General features: G+C 42.3%; 1 protein-coding gene across 1 annotated transcript in view; it reads right to left on the reverse strand.

The window, feature by feature from the left end:
- The window catches only part of LOC126257762 (Down syndrome cell adhesion molecule-like protein Dscam2), a 381,956-nt gene extending 368,718 nt beyond the window's left edge, over positions 1-13,238 (reverse strand). The window contains exons 1-2 of the mRNA XM_049955588.1: positions 13,234-13,238; positions 12,924-13,125 (exon numbers count right to left, since the gene is read on the reverse strand). Coding sequence (XP_049811545.1) covers positions 12,924-13,125; positions 13,234-13,238 — 207 coding nt within the window. The remainder of the gene's footprint in view (positions 1-12,923; positions 13,126-13,233) is intronic.
- Between the last annotated feature and the right edge of the window lie 8,948 nt (positions 13,239-22,186).

Here is a 22,186-nt window from a genome sequence, read left to right on the forward strand (position 1 = left end):
CAAGCTTTTTAGTGTTCTGACAATAAATCGCTGCCTTTGGTTTTCTTTCCACCAAAACAGTATCTATGTGATCGTCCCAATTTAAGATATTCATAATTATAAAACCTAATTATTTCGTTGAATTTACAGCCTTTAGATTTGTGAGATTTATTGTGTAACCAAAATTTAGCGGATTCCAATTAACACTCATCTGGATGACTTTACACTTTTCATTATTTAGAGTAATTTGTCACTTTCCGCATCGTATAGATATCTTGTCTAAATCGTTTTGCAATTGGGTTTGATCATCTGACGACTTTATAAAATGGTAAATGACAGTATCGCCTGCAAACAATCTAAGAGTGCTACTCAGATTGTTTCATTATTTATGTAGATCAGGAACAGCAGAGGCCCTACGACGCTTTTTTGATAAACGCCAATTCTGCTGTACTCGAAGACTTTGTCAGTTAGTGCGAATTGCGATTTTCTGACAGGAAATGACGATCCAGTCGCACAACTGAGACGATACTCCATGGGCACGCAATTTGATTAAAGTCCTTGTAAGGAACGATGTCCAAACCTTCTAGAAATCTAAAGATATGGAGTCAATTTGACATTTCCTGTCCGTATCACTCACTACTTCTGTGAGAATAAAGAGCCAGTTTAGTTTCACAAGAACGATATTTTCTGAATCTGTGTTGGCTGTTGGCATACAAATCCTTTACTTCGATGTAGTTCATAATGTTCGAGCACAGTATATATTCCAAAATCCTGTTGCAAATTGACGTTAATGATTTGGGTCTTTAATTCAGTGGATTACTCCTATTTTTTTTTTTTGGGGGGGGGGGTATTGGTGTGACCTGCCCAATTTTTCAGTCTTTGGGTACTGGTCTTTCTACGAGCGAGTGATTGTATATGATTGCTAAGTATGGAACTATTGTATAAGCATACTCTGAAAGGAATCTGACCGGTAGCCATCAATATAATGGCGAGATGGTTAGGGAATGCCATAAATAGTACACATTGATTGGGGCTACGCTGCATAATGCAATATACACTCCCGTACAGTATTCACACACACAGCACACAACGTTACACTTCATTCATTTAGAAAGACACACAGTAAATTAATTCATGAATAAATTTCCCCGTACCAAAGGTGCAATGCGCAGCGTGATGGCTGGTTATATGTATAACTTTATTATAAACATCCTCTATGTCCTTATAAAAATTACAAAAGATTTGTGGGAGCAGTCATCAGCTCAGCTAAGAACAGCATTCCCCGGGGATTTAGAAATGAATACGTGCCGGGGTGGAACGAAGAGAGTGAGCGCCTCTATAAACAGTTCCTAGAGCATGGGGATAGGGAGATTGCAGGTGACTTATTGTACAGTCTGGACGCTGCCAGGCGCACTAAACGGATAGAGACTGTTGAGGAAATGGACTTCACAAAATCAAGCAGAAAGGCGTGGTCGCTACTTCGGAAGCTTGGTGGCAGTAGCAGGAACCAACGACCAACCAGCTCTATTTCTCCAATCACAGTTGCGGCGCACATCAGTAAAACCTCTAGAGCTCCAGGGGATCGAGCTCATACCATAAAAGTTAAAAAGGAATTTAAAAAGTTGAAATCTTTAGTAGGAAACAATTCACTACACTCGCAGCCCTTCTCAATCGAAAGAGATAACACTGGCTCTGAGAGACATCAAGCCACGGAAAGCCCCAGGTTTTGATGGAATTCATCCAGAGTTTCTGATTCACTGCGGTAAATTTGCAAAATTATGGCTTGCACAGTTCTTCTCCAGCATGATGGAAACTGGAAGAATACCAAATACCCTTAAGAAAGCAAAAATCATAGCGATACTGAAACCAGGTTAACCGAATGACCAACCAAACAGCTACCGCCCAATTGCCCTTCTTAGCATGATCTACAAACTACTGGAGAGGCTTATATGTAACAGAATAAGTCCAGATATACTAAGGTGTACCCTTGTGGAACAAGCAGGCTTCCGGCCAAACAGGAGCTGTACAGATCAAGTCCTCTCACTAACTTCCTACATCGAGGCAGGCTTCCAAAGACAAGAAAAAACATCCGTGGTATTTATAGACCCGACAGCGGCTTATGATACTGTGTGGAGGCAAGGCCTGATTTACAAACTACTCCGCATCGTGCCATGTTTGAAAATGGCTAACCTTACCAAAGAGATGCTCTGCAACAGACCATTCCAGGTGATACTTGGAAATTATAGGAGCAAAACAATGAAGCTCAATAATGGCTTGCCCCAAGGTCCTGGCACCGCTTCTTTTCAGCATGTATATAGCCGATATGCCTAATACTAAACCTGAAAAGTTTGGATATGCAGATGACTGGGCCATAGCTACACAACATGGAGATATGGAGCATACTGAGACTGTCCTGACAAGCGACTTGTCCTTGCTGGGAACGTACTTTCGTGAATGGAGACTACAACCTAATCCAACTAAAACTGAGGCTGTGTTTCCACCTGAACAATAAATTGGCTAACAGACGCCTTAAGATATATTTTGATAACAATATTCTGCATTGTAATAAAAATCCAAAATTCCTGGGAGTGACATTAGAGAGAACCCTGAGCTACAAACAACACCTCATCAACACTGTTGCAAAAATCCGTACTAGGAACAATATCATTCAGAAAGTATGTGGTACCAGCTGGGGCTCCTCCGCCTCTACCTTGCGATGCTCTGCTTTGGGGCTTGTCTACTCTGCGGCAGAGTACTGTTTCCCTGTTTGGCTAAAGAGCGCTCACACCAAGATGGTGGACACAGTACTGAACGAAACTATGAGGATTATTTCAGGTACAATAAAATCAACCCCCATTCACTGGCTACCTGCACTGAGCCACATACCGCCACCTCACTTACTAAGAGAACATGCGCTTCTCAGAGAATTTAAAAAAATACAAGACAACCCGCAACTTCCGATTCACGCTTTGAGCAATGGCATTGACAGAGATAGATTGCGCTCTAGACATCCACCTCTTATAAGGGCCAAAGATCTGGAGGAAAATGGTTTCTGTCTTGAAGAACGCTGGAAAGTGGAATGGGAAGAATCAGCACCACCACAGGTAAACACCTTACTGAAACCGTCGAACAGACCTCCAGGCTTTGGCTTACCACGTAAAACCTGGACCACCCTGAACAGGATCAGGACGGGCCACGGTCGATGTGCGGACTCTCTACACAAATGGGGAAGAGCACCATCCCCAAAATGCGACTGCGGCGCTGAGAAGCAGACGATCCGGCACATCATTGCAGAGTGCCCTCTGAGAGCCTACTCAGGTCAAACAACGGACTTCCTGGATGCGACTCTAAGTGCAGTTCAATATACTAAAAACCTAAATGTTAATTTGTAATTATATATATGTTGTTCATGACATAACTGAATTTAATTCTTTATGTCTTGTTTTTTAGTGCCAAAGTTATAAAGTTATTGTAGCAGCTTATTTCTCTATGAACGTGATTTGTACTTGCCATACGCTAAATAAATAAATATTATAAACAGTCAGGGTAAGTAGTTGTATGAGCGATTTTAACACTTTCGAACGGAAACGTTTCACTGAAATGTAGACTTCGAACACTGAGTGGATTAACATGAACACATGTAAAAAAAAATTGTTTTCATTGTAAACGGTATCACGACAGCGCATCATCTGAACAAAAGTTAATATGATTTTTTACCTATAGTAATTGGAGTCGTGATATTTCACTGCATGTCGTATACGCTTGGACAGCAAGCTATTTTTATATAGTATTTGATGGAATGTATTTGTTTAACTCCGAAGATATTAATTTGTATAGTACCAGCATTGACACATATAATATGAAACATTAATAACTTAAATCATTAAACAAGCGAAAATATGGGATTCATTCACTGACAACGAAATGAAAACAAGTAATAACAGAAGCACTATTCATGTAAGTAATTAATAAAAGCGTTATCACAAATGTGAGAGAGGCTTGGCTTTACAAAACTAGGAGTGAGAAATAAGTGAACATCGTAGCCCTAGCCTTTAATATGATTAATTGACTTTTTTGTAAAACGGTGTTACGTCCTAGGGATGAATGGAACGTGGTAGCACTGTTTTAAACAGACTGGTCTTGTCTTTAGAAGAGTAGATCATGTGACCATCCTGATGTTGGTTTTCCGTGGTTCCCCAAATTTTCTTCAGGAAAATGCCGGTATGGTTCATACTATAAGGCCACAGCCCACAGGCCACACGAGATGCTGTATCCTTTGCACAGTTAGCCGACAATCTGACCATTCTTCATTACAACAACCGTTACTAAGTCACTGCAGAATTCTTTGCTAACATTAAGCTTAGCGACTTTCATAACATACTTGGCGGCTGCAATATACCATTTTGTACAACTGTGTTAGAGGTTTTCTTCCCACACTGTGTCCACGACTGCTCACTATCACTGATATAAAGAACTCTACGAAAAAATAAGCTGTGTTAGCGAGACGATTCTCTTTCGTTGTCACTTCGCTTACTGTACCTAGCGTTATAGTCTGATTCACGAACGATGGCGGTTCCAGCAGGTCGAAAAAATGGCTCTGAGCACTATGGGACTCAACTGCTGTGGTTATCAGCCCCCTAGAACTTAGAACTACTTAAACCTAACTAACCTAAGGACATCACACACATCCATGCCCGAGGCAGGATTCGAACCTGCGACCGTAGCAGTTCCACGGTTCCGGACTGCGCGCCTAGAACCGCGAGACCACTGCGGCCGGCCAGCAGGTCGAGGCGCAGACGATTCCAAGCGAGAGTTTCGGTACTGTAGGGAAGCAGCCTACTCACGCCGTAGTAAATTCACATCAGTCTTTCCATTGTGTGCCAGCCAGTCCGCTGTAACTAGCTCTGACGTCATAAATGTTGCGCAATACTTTAAAAATCAAGCAAATAACCTGAAACGGTTCTAGTATGTCAGGAGTAATACTAAATTAATATGTGTTGAATATCAGTTCGATAACTTTAACCATTTTCGAAATTTGGATGTTTTTCTGTAAAAATCATTGGCGCAACAGAAAAGAGCTAGAGATTTAAAAATTTATATTTAGATTCCTTTTCCATAATAATTTAATAGAAACAGTACTTTGGATCTCACAAATTAAGATTTTAGTTGAAATTCATAATTTTCTGGTTTTTGTCTTAAAAATTAAGGAAGCAAGATAGATTACGTAGGCTAATAAATAAGGCTAGGATGTTTACATTTAAGTAGAATGGAGATCCGCTATAACCATAAAGATGTGAGAAGTTTCATTTGAATAACTATAAAACTATAGCGATAACGTATCTCCAAAGGGCAAGTTCAGAGCTCGTCTACTGCGTGCAGTGTAATTAAATTAATTCTCTCGCCCAAAATATTTAATTTAGCCTCGTCAAACTTTTATTATGATTACTTACCTGTGTGTTGAATGCACATTTCAATTGAGAGCTTCATCGGCCACCAGCAAAAGAAGCTATGATTTATTCAATAACTTAATGTGGTGCATTACTAGCCCAGCGGCTAGTCGGGAGAGCCGATTTGATCAGGCGTTCCCTTAGCCGTCCGCACCGCGGCTTTATATATAAGAACGCTGCGCGAGGAAGCAAGGCCCCAGTTCTCTCCAGACGCTAAATAGCACACCATGTGTCGGGAGTCGCGCCGCGTCGGTATCATTGCTATAAACAGCCTCGGATGCCGTATTAAGTTACTCGGGATACGCGTAACCATGAAATCATTTTCGAGTGAAGTGTTAATTCTGGGATGATTTTAATTATCTATCTTCAGTTTGCGTATGTCGTATTTTCACGTGCCGCCGCGGGACAGACATTCTACCATTATTTAGCGTGGCGTTTGATGAACATTATCATCAAATTATGGCGAGAATTCACTTAAACATTTAATTTGGACAGTTATAGTTGCATCCGCGCATTACTCTGAACTGCTCTGTTAGTTAGATTGTGTGGATTCTTTTTTTTTTTTCATCTGTGACTTTCAGAAAATAGAGAACGTTTTTTTTTCACGATCGTTTTTGATTATGAATCCCAGACAATTTCCTAATTCCTCAGTGCTTTAAGCTGTAGCTCTAAGTGTATTTCTCAGATGAAGTGGGCACTAGGAATTCTAATTACATGCTTCACGTTTTGCTAAACACTTTCTGGTTGCCAATATTGAAGTTAGAGAGCCAGTGTTGAGAACGGCAAAAGACAGCATAAAAAATAGAAACATTTATATAACAATTAATTCCACTCGCCGCCCCACATATGGTTAAAACGGCGAGGAATGCATCTTTTCTACATCACAAAACATTATATAAAACACAACAAATAATTTCAACTAGCAGCCCCACATATGGTAAACGGACGGGAAATGTTTCTACATTACAAACCAAACATTAAATAACAGCAACCTGTAACTCCACCCGCCGCCCCACAGCACGCGCATACACGTTCATTGCACTTTAAGAAAGCTTGTATCCTGCAAATTATGCCTCTCACTTGCTTATGTAGAATTTGTCGCTTACCACCACCATCACAGGTGACTGCTCGCAACAAATAGAATAAAAATCTGTTAAATAATTCTCTAAGGTCACGTTTAATCACAACAGAGCGCTCACGTAACTTAACGCTCATTGGCTGTCGGAGAATGTGTGATGGACAGTGTGACAATTATTGAACTATATGAAATAAAACCGTCGTAACTTCTGAACTGTTTGCATTAAGACGTTCAAACTGCTCGGTTGGCCGTGGGGCATGATGGGAATTAGTGTGCACACGCGCACGCGGCTTGTTGTCGGCCATTTGCACATAAAAAATGTCACGTTACAGCGTGCCTGAGCGCATTTGGCGGACTGAGAATCCGCATTTCGCGACTGAGAAGTCTGCTTGCCCTCAAAGGTTGACTGCGTGACGTGCAGTGTCCACTCACGGAATAATCTGTGAGATATTTCTTGATGCCATAGTGACTACCGAACGGTACGTGAAGGTCTTGGACGATGATTCCCGTTATGTGAAGTGACGCTGATTTCAACAAGATGTGGTTTATGCAAGACGAAGCTCAACCCCGTTGAAGCAGGAGAGTGATGTCCTGGAGGAGCACGTTGGGGACCGTATTCTGGCTCGAGGTACCCAGAGGCCACTGGCATCAGCCTCTATTGGCCGCCATGTTTTCCGGATCTGAACAAATGCGACTCCTTTTTGTGGCACTTAATTACAGAGAAGATGTACAGCAATAAACCCAAAACCACTGCTCAGCTGAAAACACCCATTTAGGAGGTCATCGACAGCATCGATGTTCCGACATTTCAGCAAGTCATGCAGAATTTCGCTTTCCGTCTGCTCCAGATCATCACCGATGATGGTAGGCATATCGAACATGTCATAACCTAAATCTGAATATCTGTTCAAAATGGTTCAAATGGCTCTGAGCACTATGGGACTTAACATCTGAGGTCATCAGTCCCCTAGAACTTACAACTACTTAAACCTAACTAACACAACTATGCCCGAGGCAGGATTCGAACCTGCGCCCGTAGCGGTCACGTGGTTCCAGACTGAAGCGCCTACAACCGCTCGGCCACAACAGCCGGCTGAATATCTCTAGTAACGTTTTTACATGTTGAATAAAGTGTGTGCACTCCGTTGTTTGTAACTAATTTACGTTTTTTTTCATATTTTCACCTTGTAGATGCGCAGAGCAAGCATAAACTCGACCAACATCGTTCGTGACTCCACTTAAGCAGGAAAAAAGTAACAGTTTAAAACGCCGTGACTGATGTTGAAGTTTTACTGCATGCCATTTTATGCAGAATTTAGTTTTCACACATCTAAATGTCTATGACATCATGTTGCCTGAACTAAATCCCGTACAATGGTATAATTTTGCAGGCACATTCAGTGGCATATGTCGATACTGTTTGAAAAATGTGTTGCGAATAAGCTCGCTAGTACAGAAGTAATAAATTATGTAAGTAGGCTTTTTAGGTTTTATATTGGTAACGCCACGTAGCGCTCTGTATGAAAATCACTGGCTGTGCTGTGTGCAGTCTGTGGCTGGTTGGCTTTGTTGTTGGAATATTTGCCATTGTAGTGTTCTGCAGTTGGCTGTTAACAGCGCGTAGCGTTGTGCAGTTGGAGGTGAGCCGCCAGCAGTGGTGGATGTGGGGAGAGAAATGGCGGAGTTTTGAGAGCGGATGATCTGGACGTGTGTCCATCAGAGACGGTAAATTTGTAAGACTGGATGTCATGAACTGATATATATCATGACTTTTGAACACTATTAAGGTAAATACATTGTTTGTTCTCTATCAAAATCTTTCATTTTCTAACTATGCCTATCAGCAGTTAGTGCCTTCAGTAGTTATAATCTTTTATTTAGCTGGTAGTGGCGCTCGCTGTATTGCAATAGTTTGTGTAACGAAGATTTTTGTGAGGTAAGTGATTCATGAAAGGTATAAGTTATTGTTAGTCAGGGCGATTATTTAGTAGGGATTTTTGAAAGTCAGATTGCGTCGCGCTAAAAATATAGTGTGTCAGTTTAAGCAGTCATTTATAATTTTTCTAAGGGGACGTTTCAATTAAAACGCAATATCTGATGCTGAAGTTTTATTGCTTCATGAGCGAAACTGTTTTCATCATTTTATGGGAGGATTTCAGCGAGAAAAAGTTTCGTAAAGGTCTGAAATTATGCGTAAAGTCTGTTGGAAGTCGATAAGTGCCCTCATTATCAAATACCAGATGTATGAACTCCGGGTATGTGGACGCTATCAAGTAGTTCGCCTCAAGACAATCACACTGTTACTGACTTTGGTACTTGCGTTATTGTGTCAAACTTGTAACGGGTATACCTCTTAAAGAGTAGATAATGAATGCATATTAAATTTTTAAATTCGGTAAATAACAATGGAAAATACTGAAAATCGAACTTTTATTGCTCCTGGAAGTCGTTTGATAGGCAACCCGCAACGGATAGGGGAGTCCGGATTCCGCATTCCAGTATAGTCGTGTAGTAGCAGAGATGACTACGCTAGATGGTGTGCGAATACTCACTGGCAGATCGGTATCTGCCCCGGAGTTCGCTTTGAGACAAAATTAACTCGCACTTGCTGAACGTAGGAAAATGAAACATTACTGGGGCTATAGCAGGCGTACCGTTACAGCCTGAAGCTGATAGCCAACTGATGAAACATATCTACATCTTCATCATACTCCACAAGCCTCCTTATAGTGTGTGGCGAAGGGTACTTTTTGTATCACTAATTGAGCTCTCCAACCCTGTTCCACTAGCGAATAACGAGTCGGAAGAATGATTATCGGTAATCCTCTGCATTGGCTCTAATTTCTCGAATTTTCTCCTGAGGATCAATACGCAAGTCATATTATGTAGGGGGGAAAATGTTGTCCGACTCTTCGCGGAAAGTGCTCGCTCGAAATTTCTATAGTAAATCTCTCCGTGATGCTCAACACCTCTCTTATAACGTTGCCAATGAAATTTGTCGAGCATCTGCGTAACGCTTTCGTGCTGACTAAACGATCCCGTGAAGAAACGTGCCGCTCTTCGTTGGATCTTCTCTACCTCTTTTATCAGTCCTATCTGGTAGGGATCCCAGATAAATGAATAATACTCAAGGATGGGTTGAACAAGTGCCTTATAACCCACTTCCTTCGTGGATGAGCTACATTTCATTAAGATTCTTCCTATAAATCTGTCTGACATCTGCTTTTCCCACTACTTGTTTTATATGGTCATTTCACTTAAGGTCGTTCCGGATAGTTATTCCTAGATATTTTACGGCAAAGACTTTTTCCAGCGCTTTGTTACCAGTCGTGTAGCTATACAGTAGTGGATTTCTTTTCCTATGTGTTATATTTATTTATGTTCAGGGTCAACTGCCAGAGCATACAACATTTATCAATTCAAAAATGGTTCTGAGCACTATGGGACTTAACATCTGTGGTCATCAGTCCCCTAGAACTTAGAACTACTTAAACCTAACTAACCGAAGGACATCACACACATCCATGCCCGAGGCAGGATTCGAACCTGCGACCGTAGCAGTCGCGCGGTTCCGGACTGCGCGCCTAGAACCGCTAGACCACCGCGGCCGGCATTTATCAATTCTCTGTAGGTTATTCTGCAAATGGTTACTACGTTCTGGCGTTGCTACTTTGTTATAAACAACCGCATCATCTGCGAACAGCCTTAGAGAACATCGGACGCTCTCTACTAGATTGTTTATATCTGCGAACAGCCTTAGAGAACATCGGACGCTTTCTATTGGATTGTTTATATACACTGAAGCGCCAAAGAAAGTGGTATAGGCACGCGTATTCAAATGCAGAAGTATGTAAACAGACAGAATCCGGGGCTGCGGCAACGTCTGTTTAAGACAACAAGTGGCTGGCGCAGTTGTTAGATGAGCTACTGCTGCTACAACGGCAGGTTATCAAGATTTGGTGAGTTTGAATGGGGTATTATAGTGGGCGCACGAGCGATAGGACATAGCATTTCCGGAGTAACGATGAGGTGGGGTTTTCCCATACTACCATTTCACGAATGTACCATGAATATCAGGAATGCGGTAAAACGTCAAATCTCAGACATCGTTGCGGCCGGAAAAAAATCCTGCAAGAACGGGACGAACGACGACTGAATAGAATCGTTCAACGTGACAGAAGTGCAATCCTCCCGCAAATTGCTACAGATTTCACTGCTGGGCCTTCAACAAGTGTCAGGGTGCGAAACATTCAACGAAACATCATCGATGTGGGCTTTCGTAGTCGAAGGCCGTCAACACCGACATTGGACTGTTGATGACTGGAAAAATGTTGCCTGGTCGGATGAGTCTCGTTTCAAATTGTACCGAGCGGATTGACTTGTGGGGGGTATGGGCCCTGCATGTTAGGCTCTGTAATGGTGTTGAGCGCGTGCAGTTGGAGTGATATGGGACCCCTGTTACGTCTAGATACGACTCCGATATGTGACACGTACGTAAGCATCTTGTCTGATCACCTGCATCCATTCATGCACATTTTGCATTCCGGCGGACTTGGGCAATTCCAGCAGGACAATGCGACTGCGGTCAAGTCCAGAGTTGTTAAAAAGTAACGGTCCTATCACAGGTGGGTTACACCGGAAATTACCTTTACATCTGTCGATTTTGTTCCGTTAAGAGTGACATGTTGAGTTCTGTCCGCAAGGAAGTCTTGAATCCAGTCACAAATCTGCTCCTCCACTCGCTAAAAGGCAGTGCGGAACGGTGTCAAATGCTTTTCTGAAGTCAAGCGACACGGCATCAACCTGAGCGCCATCGTCTACGGCACCGTGAGTCTCATGGAGGAACAGAGCGAGCTGAGCTTCGCAGGATGTCTGTTTGATGAATCCGTGTCGATTTTTATGGAGGAGATTTTCCTTCTCGAAGAACGTCATATCCAGTCATCTTCATTTGTAACTTTGTACGACTTTATACATCTACATCTAAATCTACATGATTAGTCTGCAATTCACATTTAAGTGCTTGGCAGAGGGTTCATCGAACACAATCATACTATCTCTCTACCATTCCATTCCCGAACAGCGCGCGGGACAAACGAACACCTAAACCTTTCTGTTCGAGCTCTGATTTCTCTTATTTTGTTTTGATTATCATTCCTAGCTATGTAGGTTGGGCTCAACTAAATATTTTCGCATTCGGAAGAGAAAGTTGGTGACTGAAATTTCGTAAATAGATCTCGCCGCGACGAAAAACGTCTTTGCTTTAATGACTTCCATCCCAACTCGCGTATCATATCTGCCACACTCTCTCCCCTATTACGTGATAATACAAAACGAGCTGCCCTATTTTGCAGCCTTTCGATGTCAAAAAAATGGTTCAAATGGCTCTGAGCACTATGGGACTCAACTGCTGAGGTCATTAGTCCCCTAGAACTTAGAACTACTTAAACCTAACTAACCTAAGGACATCACAAACATCCATGCCCGAGGCAGGATTCGAACCTGCGACCGTAGCGGTCTTGCGGTTCCAGACTGCAGCGCCTTTAACCGCACGGCCACTTCGGCCGGCTCTTTCGATGTCCTCCGTCAATCCCACCTGGTAAGGATCCCACACCGCGCAGCAGTATTCTAACAGAGGACGAACGAGTGTAGTGTAAGCTGTCTCTTTAGTGGACTTGTTGCATCTTCTAAATGTGCTGCCAATGAAACGCAACCTTTGGCTCGCCTTCCCCACAATATTATCTATGTGGTCTTTCCAACTGAAGTTGTTCGTAATTTTAACACCCAGGTACTTAGTTGAATTGACAGCCTTGAGAATTTTACTATTTATCGAGTAATCGAATTCCAACGGATTTCTTTTGGAACTCATGTGGATCACCTCACACTTTTCGTTATTTAGCGTCAACTGCCACCTGCCACACCATACAGCAATCTTTTCTAAATCGCTTTTCAACTGATACTGGTCTTCGGATGACCTTACTAGACGGTAAATTACAGCATCATCTGCGAACAGCCTAAGAGAACTGCCCAGATTGTCACCCAGGTAATTTATATAGATCAGAAACAGCAGAGGTCCCAGGACGCTTCCCTGGGGAACACCTGATATCACTTCAGTTTTACTCGATGATTTGCCGTCTATTACTACGAACTGCGACCTTCCTGACAGGAAATCACGAACCCAGTCGCACAACTGAGACGATACCCCGTAGGCCCGCAGCTTGATTAGAAGTCGCTTGTGAGGAATGGTGTCAAAAGCTTTCCAGAAATCTAGAAATACGGAATCAACTTGAGATCCCCTGTCGATAGCGGCCATTACTACGAAAACTGTTAAGTTCTATTAGCCAAAGGTGTTTAACTTTTAAGGAAAGTGGTAGTAAATTTAGTAACAAGAGATGTGAGGTGAGTGACGTGAGGTGACGTACCAGCAGGTGTGGCGTGACGTGCGCCGCCAGGGGCGCCGTGACGGAGAGCGAGGTGTGGACGCGCTGCTCGCCGAAGGCGTTGTGCACGCGGCACTCCCACCTGCCCGCGTCCTCGGGCCTGGAGCCTCGGATGTGCAGCGCGTCCTGCGACGCCCACACGCGGCCCGCCGACGACACCGGCGTGCCCGACTCGCGCCACCACCTGCAACCAACCAGTGACCGCACGTGTCAGTACGGCCAACCGGAGAGAGTCGCCCCACTGCTGTGGACTCTGGCGAACAATCGTATATACTTTTTGCCATTTATTTACTGCATGCAGAAAACTCGCCGGTTTGTGATTCTATAGCTGGTCGTAAAAAAACATTCCATACATTGTATGAATATCAAGAGCTCAGATGGAAACCCAGTTCTAAGCAAAGAAGGGAAAGCAGAAAGGTGGAAGGAGTATATAGAGAGTCAATACAAGGGCGCTGTACTTGACAATATTATGGAAATGGAAGAGGATGTAGATGAAGATGAAATGGGAGATAGGATAGTGCGTGAAGAGTTTGACAGAGCACTGAAAGACCTGAGTCGAAACAAGGCCCCGGGAGTGGACAACATTCCATTAGAACTACTGATAGCCTTGGGAGAGCCAGTCATGACAAAACTGTACCGTCTGGTGAGCAAGATGTAAGAGACAGGCGAAATACCCTCAGACTTCAAGAAGAATATAATAATTCCAATACCAAAGAAAACAGGTGCTGACAAATGTGAAAATTACCGAACTATCAGTTTAATAAGTCAGAGCTGCAAAATACTAACGCGAATTCTTTACAGACGAATGGAACAATTGGTAGAATCCGTCCTCGGGGAAGGTCAGTTTGGATTCCGTAGAAATATTGGAACACGTGAGGCAATACTGACACTACGGCTTATCTTAGAAGATAGATTAAGAAAAGGCAAACCTACGTTTCTAGTATTTGTAGACTTAGAGAAAGCTTTTGACAGTGTTGACTAGAATACCTTCTTTCAAATTCTGAAGGTGGCAGGGGTAAAATACAGGGAGCGAAAGGCTATTTACGACTGATAACTCCAGGATGGCCGTACATGCACAGGGACAGTCCGTCTCGGTAGCTGCAGGGTTTGCGTGGCAGATTTCTAACCGAAGGGGCCCGGGTTCGATTCCAGGGCGGATCGGAGATTTTCCCTGCAGTAGGACTCTGTGTTGTGTCCTCCTTATGTTCGTATCGTCGTTACTGACAGAAATATGGTCTCCACTACAATGTCGTATCGTTTTTCGATTACTGAAATAACAGAATGGACCCAAACGAGAGGTTAATTAAAGAAAAAGGACAAATGTTATCAGTGTTGTAGCACATGGATGCTGTGAGCATTTGCCGAAATTGTTATGACTTTGAAGCGGTGTGTGACTCTCTATTCTACCAACTTACATGCCCGCGAAGATAGTCGCTCGGATTTGGTGGAAGCTTGTCTTGGAACTTTGTCTGATATTTGTGTCTACAGAATACACAGGCAGAACCTGACTAGTGAGCCATAGTCGTCAGCGCGTCTGGGACTCATCTGGTGAACTCTGTAGTGTGTAGAGTGTACTCGTATGAACGTCCGCCTCCGTAGCGTGGCGGTAGCGTTACCGCCTACCACAACGGGGACAATTCCCGGCAGGGGACTGGGTGTTGTGTGTCCTTCATCATCATTTCATCGTCATTGACTCGCAAGTCGCCGAAGTGGCGTCCACTAAGAAGGACTTGCAATATGGTGGCCGAACTCCCCCGAATGGGGCCTCCTGGCCAACAATGTCATACGATCTTTTCATTTTTCACTCGTATGAACAGTTATTCGGAGGTGTCCACTGTGCCGTACAGTTCTTTACTCTGCGCCTGATATATTGTTTTAGATTTGAGTTAACTCAGTCTTTATTTACAGAATTTACCGGTTCCAACTTGGCCATCTTATATTACTAAAATTGTTGATGCCACTGTTTTTGGAGCTGGTACCATAGTGCTTGCCTGTCACGTTTGAGCGTCCTTGGTAATTTATGAAAATTCTGTATGTACTGGTTAGATGTAATTTAGTTTGTACTCAGGATAATGTAGGTTCAAAAAAAAATGGTTCAAATGGTTCTGAGCACTATGGGACTCAACTGCTGAGGTCATTAGTCCCCTAGAACTTAGAACTAGTTAAACCTAACTAACCTAAAGACATCACACACATCCATGCCCGAGGTAGGATTCGAACCTGCGACTGTAGCGGTCTCGCGGTTCCAGACTGCAGCGCCAGAACCGCGCGGCCACTTCGGCCGGCCGATGTAGGTTCAATTTCATCACCTGCTGTTTTAATTTAAGCAGTGGTATATCGGTAAATTCTCACTTGGTTGAGATTTGCTTTCTACCTAATTCCGTATTTGGATATTTATTCTTAATCTCCAGCTCTTGTATGAAAGAACCGCTGCCAATTTATGAGAGTTCAGATAACGTTCCTCTGTAAACGTTATACATCATATTTTTACAGTTGTTCATTGCCTGTTGTGATCTGCTGTGCCTAAAGGTTTCAACAGATCTCTGAACTAAATGTTTATTGATACTTGACGCATTATTCTGGAACATATGTTAATTTAAATGTTTATTTGTCTGTTATGGCAGTAACTCAGTTCACACTGTGCTATATTGAATTATTTTGAGATTGAATTTGTTTTGAGACAGAACCACCTAAGTGAAGTCTATGCAATGTGACGATTTGAAGTCTCGGAGTAATACGGATCAGATTTAAAATAGTTATTGTTTAGTGCTTGTTTTGTTAGATTGTTATCGATAATTGCATTCATTTGAGTTTGTCAGGTTTCTCATCTTGAAAAATTTAACAACTGTTTGCACAACTAGTTAAATAAAATGATTTTATATTCTCAGGGTGAAGGGTTCATTTCAGGTGGGCCTCTTTCGTACTCAATAATGTCATGAGGGTTATGGAGTCTCCATATGCGCTCGTTATGTCGGCTTGCTTTATCGCTAACATGGAATGTTGCTTCATCACTGAAAATTAACTGTGGTAAAAAATATCGTCTTCCACATGCACTAGCAGAGCACTGCTCAAGTCAACCTTCGGTTATACGACAAATTCAAGTAAAATACGATAAATTCAAGTAAATACCTAGAATTATAGTTACGAACAACTTAAATCGGATAGGTTGGTTCAAATGGCTCTGAGCACTATGGGACTTAACTTCTCAGGTCATGAGTCCCCTAGAACTTAGAACTACTTAAACCTAACCAACCTAAGGACATCACACACATCCATGCCCGAGGCAGGATTCGAACCTGCGGCCGTAGCGGTCGCGCGGTTCCAGACTGTAGCGCCTAGAACCGCTCGGCCACTCTGGCCGGCTAAATCGGATAGAACACAGAGACAATTTTGTGGGGAAGGCAAACCAAAGATTGCGTTTTATTAGCAGAACACTTAGGAAATGTAACAGATCTACTAAAGAGACTGCCTACACTACGCTTGTCCGTCCTCTTTTGGAGTACTGCTGCGCGTTCTGGGGTCCTTACTAGTTAGGATTAACGGAATACGTCGAGGAAGTTCAAAGAAGAGCAGCACGTTTCGTACTACCGTGAAATAGGGAAGAGAGCGTCACGGACATGATACAGGATTTGGGATGGACGCATTAAAACAAAGGCGTGTTTTGTTGAGGCGGAGCCCGCATCTCGTGGTCGTGCGGTAGCGTTCTCGTTTCCCACGCCCGGGTTCCCGGGTTCGATTCCCGGCGGGGTCAGGGATTTTCTCTGCCTCGTGATGGCTGGGTGTTGTGTGCTGTCCTTAGGTTAGTTAGGTTTAAGTAGTTCTAAGTTCTAGGGGACTTATGACCACAGCAGTTGAGTCCCATAGTGCTCAGAGCCATTTTGTTGAGGCGGAATCTTCTCACGAAATTTCAATCTCCAGCTTTCTCCTCCGAATACGAAAATATTTTGTTGACGCCAACCTACATAGGAAGAAAGGATCATCATAGCAAAATAATGGAAAGCAGAGCTCGCACAGAAACGGTCATGGCGAGCCACTGGGTATGACATCAGATCATGGCTGGTAGCGGTTGAGGCAACTCTGACGGCAAAACCGTACGTCACGAACACCCTGCGTACTCATGTGTTACTACTCAAACGACGGTATTGTGGTGCCATTTTTCAGTAGTACAATGCTCAACCACACGTGGAACGTGTCCGTAAACTGCCTATAGAAAGTTCATAGAAGAGCAGCACGTTTCGTACTATCTTGAAATAAGGAAAAGAGTGTCAGGGATATTGTAATCTCCCCACGAAAAATTACCCTCTACCACTAAATAATTAATAATTATCAATCAAATCATCCACATTTATTCACTTTTGGAAAGTATCTGATCGGATTTTCTAGCAATATATGCGCCGACAGCTCGTCGACGCCAAGGTATTTTTCTAGTACGTTTATTCTTTGGAAGAACAGAGATACATATATGTATTCTCCATGGTTGTTAGGGACGGATAACTAGGACAGCTTCGGAAGTATGTTGGAAGATTGTCGGGTTGCTAAAAGAGACATATTTGCTCTTCTTCTTGCTAAAGCGAGCTATTAACGTTTGTGCCACTAGCGGGTTATTTGAAGAGAGAGAAAAACTGTAAACGCAAATTAAGTAAGACTTGGAATTAATAGAAAACGGAACATGTAATGGAGATGGATTGAATATACAATTTTCCTCAGAAATAAGGTTTGTGACCCTTTTATTCTAGAGTGAATGACGAATGAGTTCTCTGTCTGAATCATTGATGATTGTCTTGGCCCTGTAATTAGCGGGGAAGTTTCAGTTGTGACGAAGAGAGCCTGTAATCACCGAGATTTTATAAAATCGTCCAAAAAGGCTTCGGACACATCTGAAATTCTAAATCTGTCGTAAAATGAACGAATTGTTCAAACGATCGATTTTCCCAACTGAATGCAGCGCTTAACAATAATAATAGATATAAAGATCTTTTACAGCAAGCCATCCGCTGAATATTAAGACGAAGGGCTCCACCAGAGATTCTATTGGGCTGAATTCACGTAATTAAATATTATATTTAAAACTGTATATAGATAAAGGACAGAGAGAGAGAGAGAGAGAGAGAGAGAGAGAGAGAGAGAGAGAGCGAATGAAATTAGAGAAAATACGCAGAATCCTCCATTAGGATAATTGTTTGCCGGTCTTATCACGGATCAGCCTAAAGATAAAACAGGAGGCCCTTACTTTACTGTACAGGTTTAGGTGTGAGAGACATTACACCAAGTTAGCGGCAAGCTGCATTTACATACTTTCATCATTTACAGTATAATCCATTATAATGGCGACCGTGACAGGACACGTATTTGGACGTTGTTAAAATAATTTTGTTCTCTGTTTCATGTGAACTATGACGAGCCAACTTAACTGACGCTTGGAAAAGAGAAGAAATACTCGCAGTCACATTAAGTGGATCTACAAATAAGAACATAAAACAACATGCTGGGCTCAGGGAAAAGGCCAGATTATTAAAGCTTGTTAGTATAGATGAAGTATACGCTTTTCTATTTAGTATTATGGGATATTTGAACATTGATTAATTGTGTTCATGCTAGATGTAGTTTCATTGACCTGCCCCAGTTGCATTTATCTGTATAAGTACAGTAAGAAACTAGCCACAGAAGTACTCTTGTGTGAACGGAGTTACATATAGTGACAGTAGAAGGGAGAGAGATATATATATCGACGGAAGAACATTTATATGGTTTTAACTAGGGCAATGTTTAAGATGAGTCAAGCAGAGCAGAGCAGCACGCAACAGCCTTCAGCTGTTAGCACTGATAATAATGATGTAGTAAGAAGTGTTGTAGAACCGATCGCTAGAGATAGCGCAATAGAACGCCCTGTAGACACGGCTGGAGATGAAACGGCAAGTACGCAACATGGGTTAGATCCATTGGTCATTATCATGAGACAGATGCAGATGATAACCGAGAGCATGAATAATATGAATACAAAATTAGCCTCAGTTACGGAAGGGCAGGAAAATTTGAAAACTGAGATTAAGCAGCAGTTACAAGACAGTTTTTCCGAATTAGAGCAGCGGATAGAGGCGAAGACAAAGGAACTTAAAGATCAGGCCGAAGAGACGGAACGAAAATTAACTGCACAAATAGAATTGGTGAAAGCTCAATGTGAGGAATCTACTCACTGCGTACGTGTAGAAATGAAGGAGTATGTGGCTATTAAGATAGATACCGTACGGGAACAGGTGTAAATGGTTCCGCAATTAGTACAAAAGCAAGATGCCATGTCATGTGCAATTGCGCAATTTCCTGAATTGGCACGTACGCAGACTAACCTAAAGGAAAGTGTTGAACATCTGGCAGAGCGTCAAGATGTTATAGACCACCAAATTAATGTATTAACGGGTAAATTATCCGAAATCACATTAGAAAACAAAAGGTTAATGTGTGAAAACGTTGAGCAAAATGTTAAGGCAGCATTCCAGAGTCTATCTGGCAAATAGGAAGAGAATTTGTTTGCGAAAGGATTTGAGGAAGTGCGACAGCAGTTAGGTGCTGATTTCTAGCATTGGAAACAAACGATAGAAGAGTCGATACGCGTTTCACAACAAGGCTCAGAACAAATGAATACAGGCCAGCAGCAGAAGTTGGCAGCGACTATAGAGCCAGTTACTGCACATTCGCACACGATACCGACTTGTGTAAGTAACTCAAACATTAAATTGCCTCGAGCTAGTTGTTCGCGTGAAGTCTTATCTAACGGAAATTACGAAAGCCTTTGCCATGCCGAAGAAAAAATGATAAAGCATCGGCAATTCCAGATTTTTAACACTGACAAAAGGGGGGTCCATCCAATTGTTTTTATTCGAAGTTTCAGAGGAGTGCTACCCAGAAATTGGTAGGAGTGGCAGAAGATCAGTTTCGTTACAGGATATATACAAGGTTCGGGGGCGATTTGGGCCTCGGACATGACTTCTGTTTGCTCGACATATGACGATTTTGAGAAGGCGTTTTTAGAAAGTTCTGGTCAGAAGGGGTACAGGAACGCCTAAGGCAGGAGGTGCTCTACCCAGAGCCTTTCTCCTTTTCAAAAGGAAGCCTTAGGAAGTATTTTGAAAAATATATAAATAAAACTAGATACTGGGACAGACCTATGCCCTTGCCAGACATAATAAACATACTTAAGGCAAGACTACCAATTAGCATCCGGAATCAATTGATTTACGGCAATGATAAAGACTTGGAGTCGTTCCTCACGACGTTAGACCATATAGATATTATTGAAGAGAACAACCAGAAAGCCCGTAATAACAGATTCCAATATAGGGAGATAGAACCTCCGCCAAACGGTAGGCAACGGAATGGACAGAAATCGTTAAATAGTGGAGAAACCCCTCAAAATCTCAATAGTAATACCGGCAATAGTCTTGCGAGGGGCTATCCAAGGAACAACAGGAATGGGAAAAGATACAATCCCGTGTGGGGGAACGAAAGGAATTTCAGACCTCGAGCCTGGAATAATAACAGTAATAGAAAGTGGAATCAACCGGGGGCAATGAACTCAAATAACCAACATCAGTGGGGACGGACATCGACGAATCAACCGGTAATTACCGAAGTGACGGATGATGTCAACCAGCAGGCAAATCAAAATCCAACAAACTTGTAAGGACCCACTCGTGCCCCGGAGGAGCGGTCAACAATTGGTTGAGGGGCAACAGGATATGTGTACCCATGCTAACGTATAATGATGGACGATTACTGGCAGATGAACTGACCGAGGACGTAGAACCACAGGATGAGGATAAGGAACAGGTGGCAGTAGCCGAAGTGCAAGTCATTTTGGAGACTGTACCTATAGGGGCGGTTTTAGACACAGCTGCAACCACAAATGTTATTTCGGAGGCACTATTCAACAAGATCAGAAATATAAGACGAGTACCAATTTTTCCAGTTCAAAATTGCAGAATAATAGGCGCCGTTGGGGCTAGATTGGCTAATGTAAAAGTGCAGTCACTACTTAGTGTAGAAGTCGGAAATGTAGCAATATTAAGCACATTCCTTGTTGTGAAAAATTTGGTGGTAGATTGCATTATCGGAGTCGACAGCCTACGTCAATACGGATGCAGAATAGATTTTAAAACAGGAAAAATTTGGTTGAATGTTAATAAACAAGAAATTGAGTTGGAGTTGTTGAAAAAAGAAAGCCTTACGAGAAAATATAATTGTGGGATCAGTGTGCAAGTAATCAGGACGGCACAAAATTCTAAACAGCATGTGATTAGTGAGTTCCAAGTCAAAGAAGATTTCGGTCAATTAGTGTACGAGAAGTTAAATGAATCCGACTGCATTACTGAAGATCAGAAGAAGCAGCTAAAAGAATTATTATTAGCGTATAAAAACGTGTTTGATGAAAGGCCAGGAGTTATTAAGGGATACATATGCCATCTCTACGTTAAGCCGCACGAAACGTATTGTAGAACTTTCTATCCTGTTCCCTGGAGGTTAAAGGCTCAAGTTCAGAAAGAAATAGATCGCATGTTGAAATGGGGTTTGATCGAACCTTCTACAAGCCCATACTACTCCCCATAGTTGGTCGTGCCAAAAGCAAATGGGACTGTGAGACTGGTACTCGACGCCAGAGAAATAAATAAAATTATAATTCCAGTGAGAACACATCCGGAAAACATAGACGAACTTATACAACGGTTCCAGGAGGTCCAATATTTGACAAGCATTGATTTGCGGAGTTCTTATTGGCAAGTCAAGCTGGATGAGTCATCAAGGAAATATACGGCTTTCATTTATTCCGGACGAAGTTACCAATTTACTGTAGTTCCTTTTGGACTCAACATTAGTGCTGGAATCTTTATAGCAGCTCTAGATTATGCACTAGGCCCAGAACTAAGAACCAGGATAACAGTGTTTGTTGATGATTTGCTTATTGCATCGAAGACTTGAACGCTTGTAAATAAAAAACATAACAATAAACTGTGTGTGTAGTGTTAGAAAACTTTAAATTGAAATAATTAATCAGTGACATAGACTATAGAAATAGCGACTAACTATTACTATCGAGTGTTGCAAAGAAGATAGTGGAGATAGGCTTCACCTGTGTTTGGGTGAACATGGAACTTTAGCATTGCTAATGTCATCAAGATTTATAAAGGATCTAACTGACCTTCAAGAACAATGAAATGTTTCCCGTAAATGACGCTGAATAATCAAAAGAGGTT

This window comes from Schistocerca nitens, chromosome 1 (assembly GCF_023898315.1).
Source record: "Schistocerca nitens isolate TAMUIC-IGC-003100 chromosome 1, iqSchNite1.1, whole genome shotgun sequence".
NCBI lineage: Eukaryota > Metazoa > Arthropoda > Insecta > Orthoptera > Acrididae > Schistocerca > Schistocerca nitens.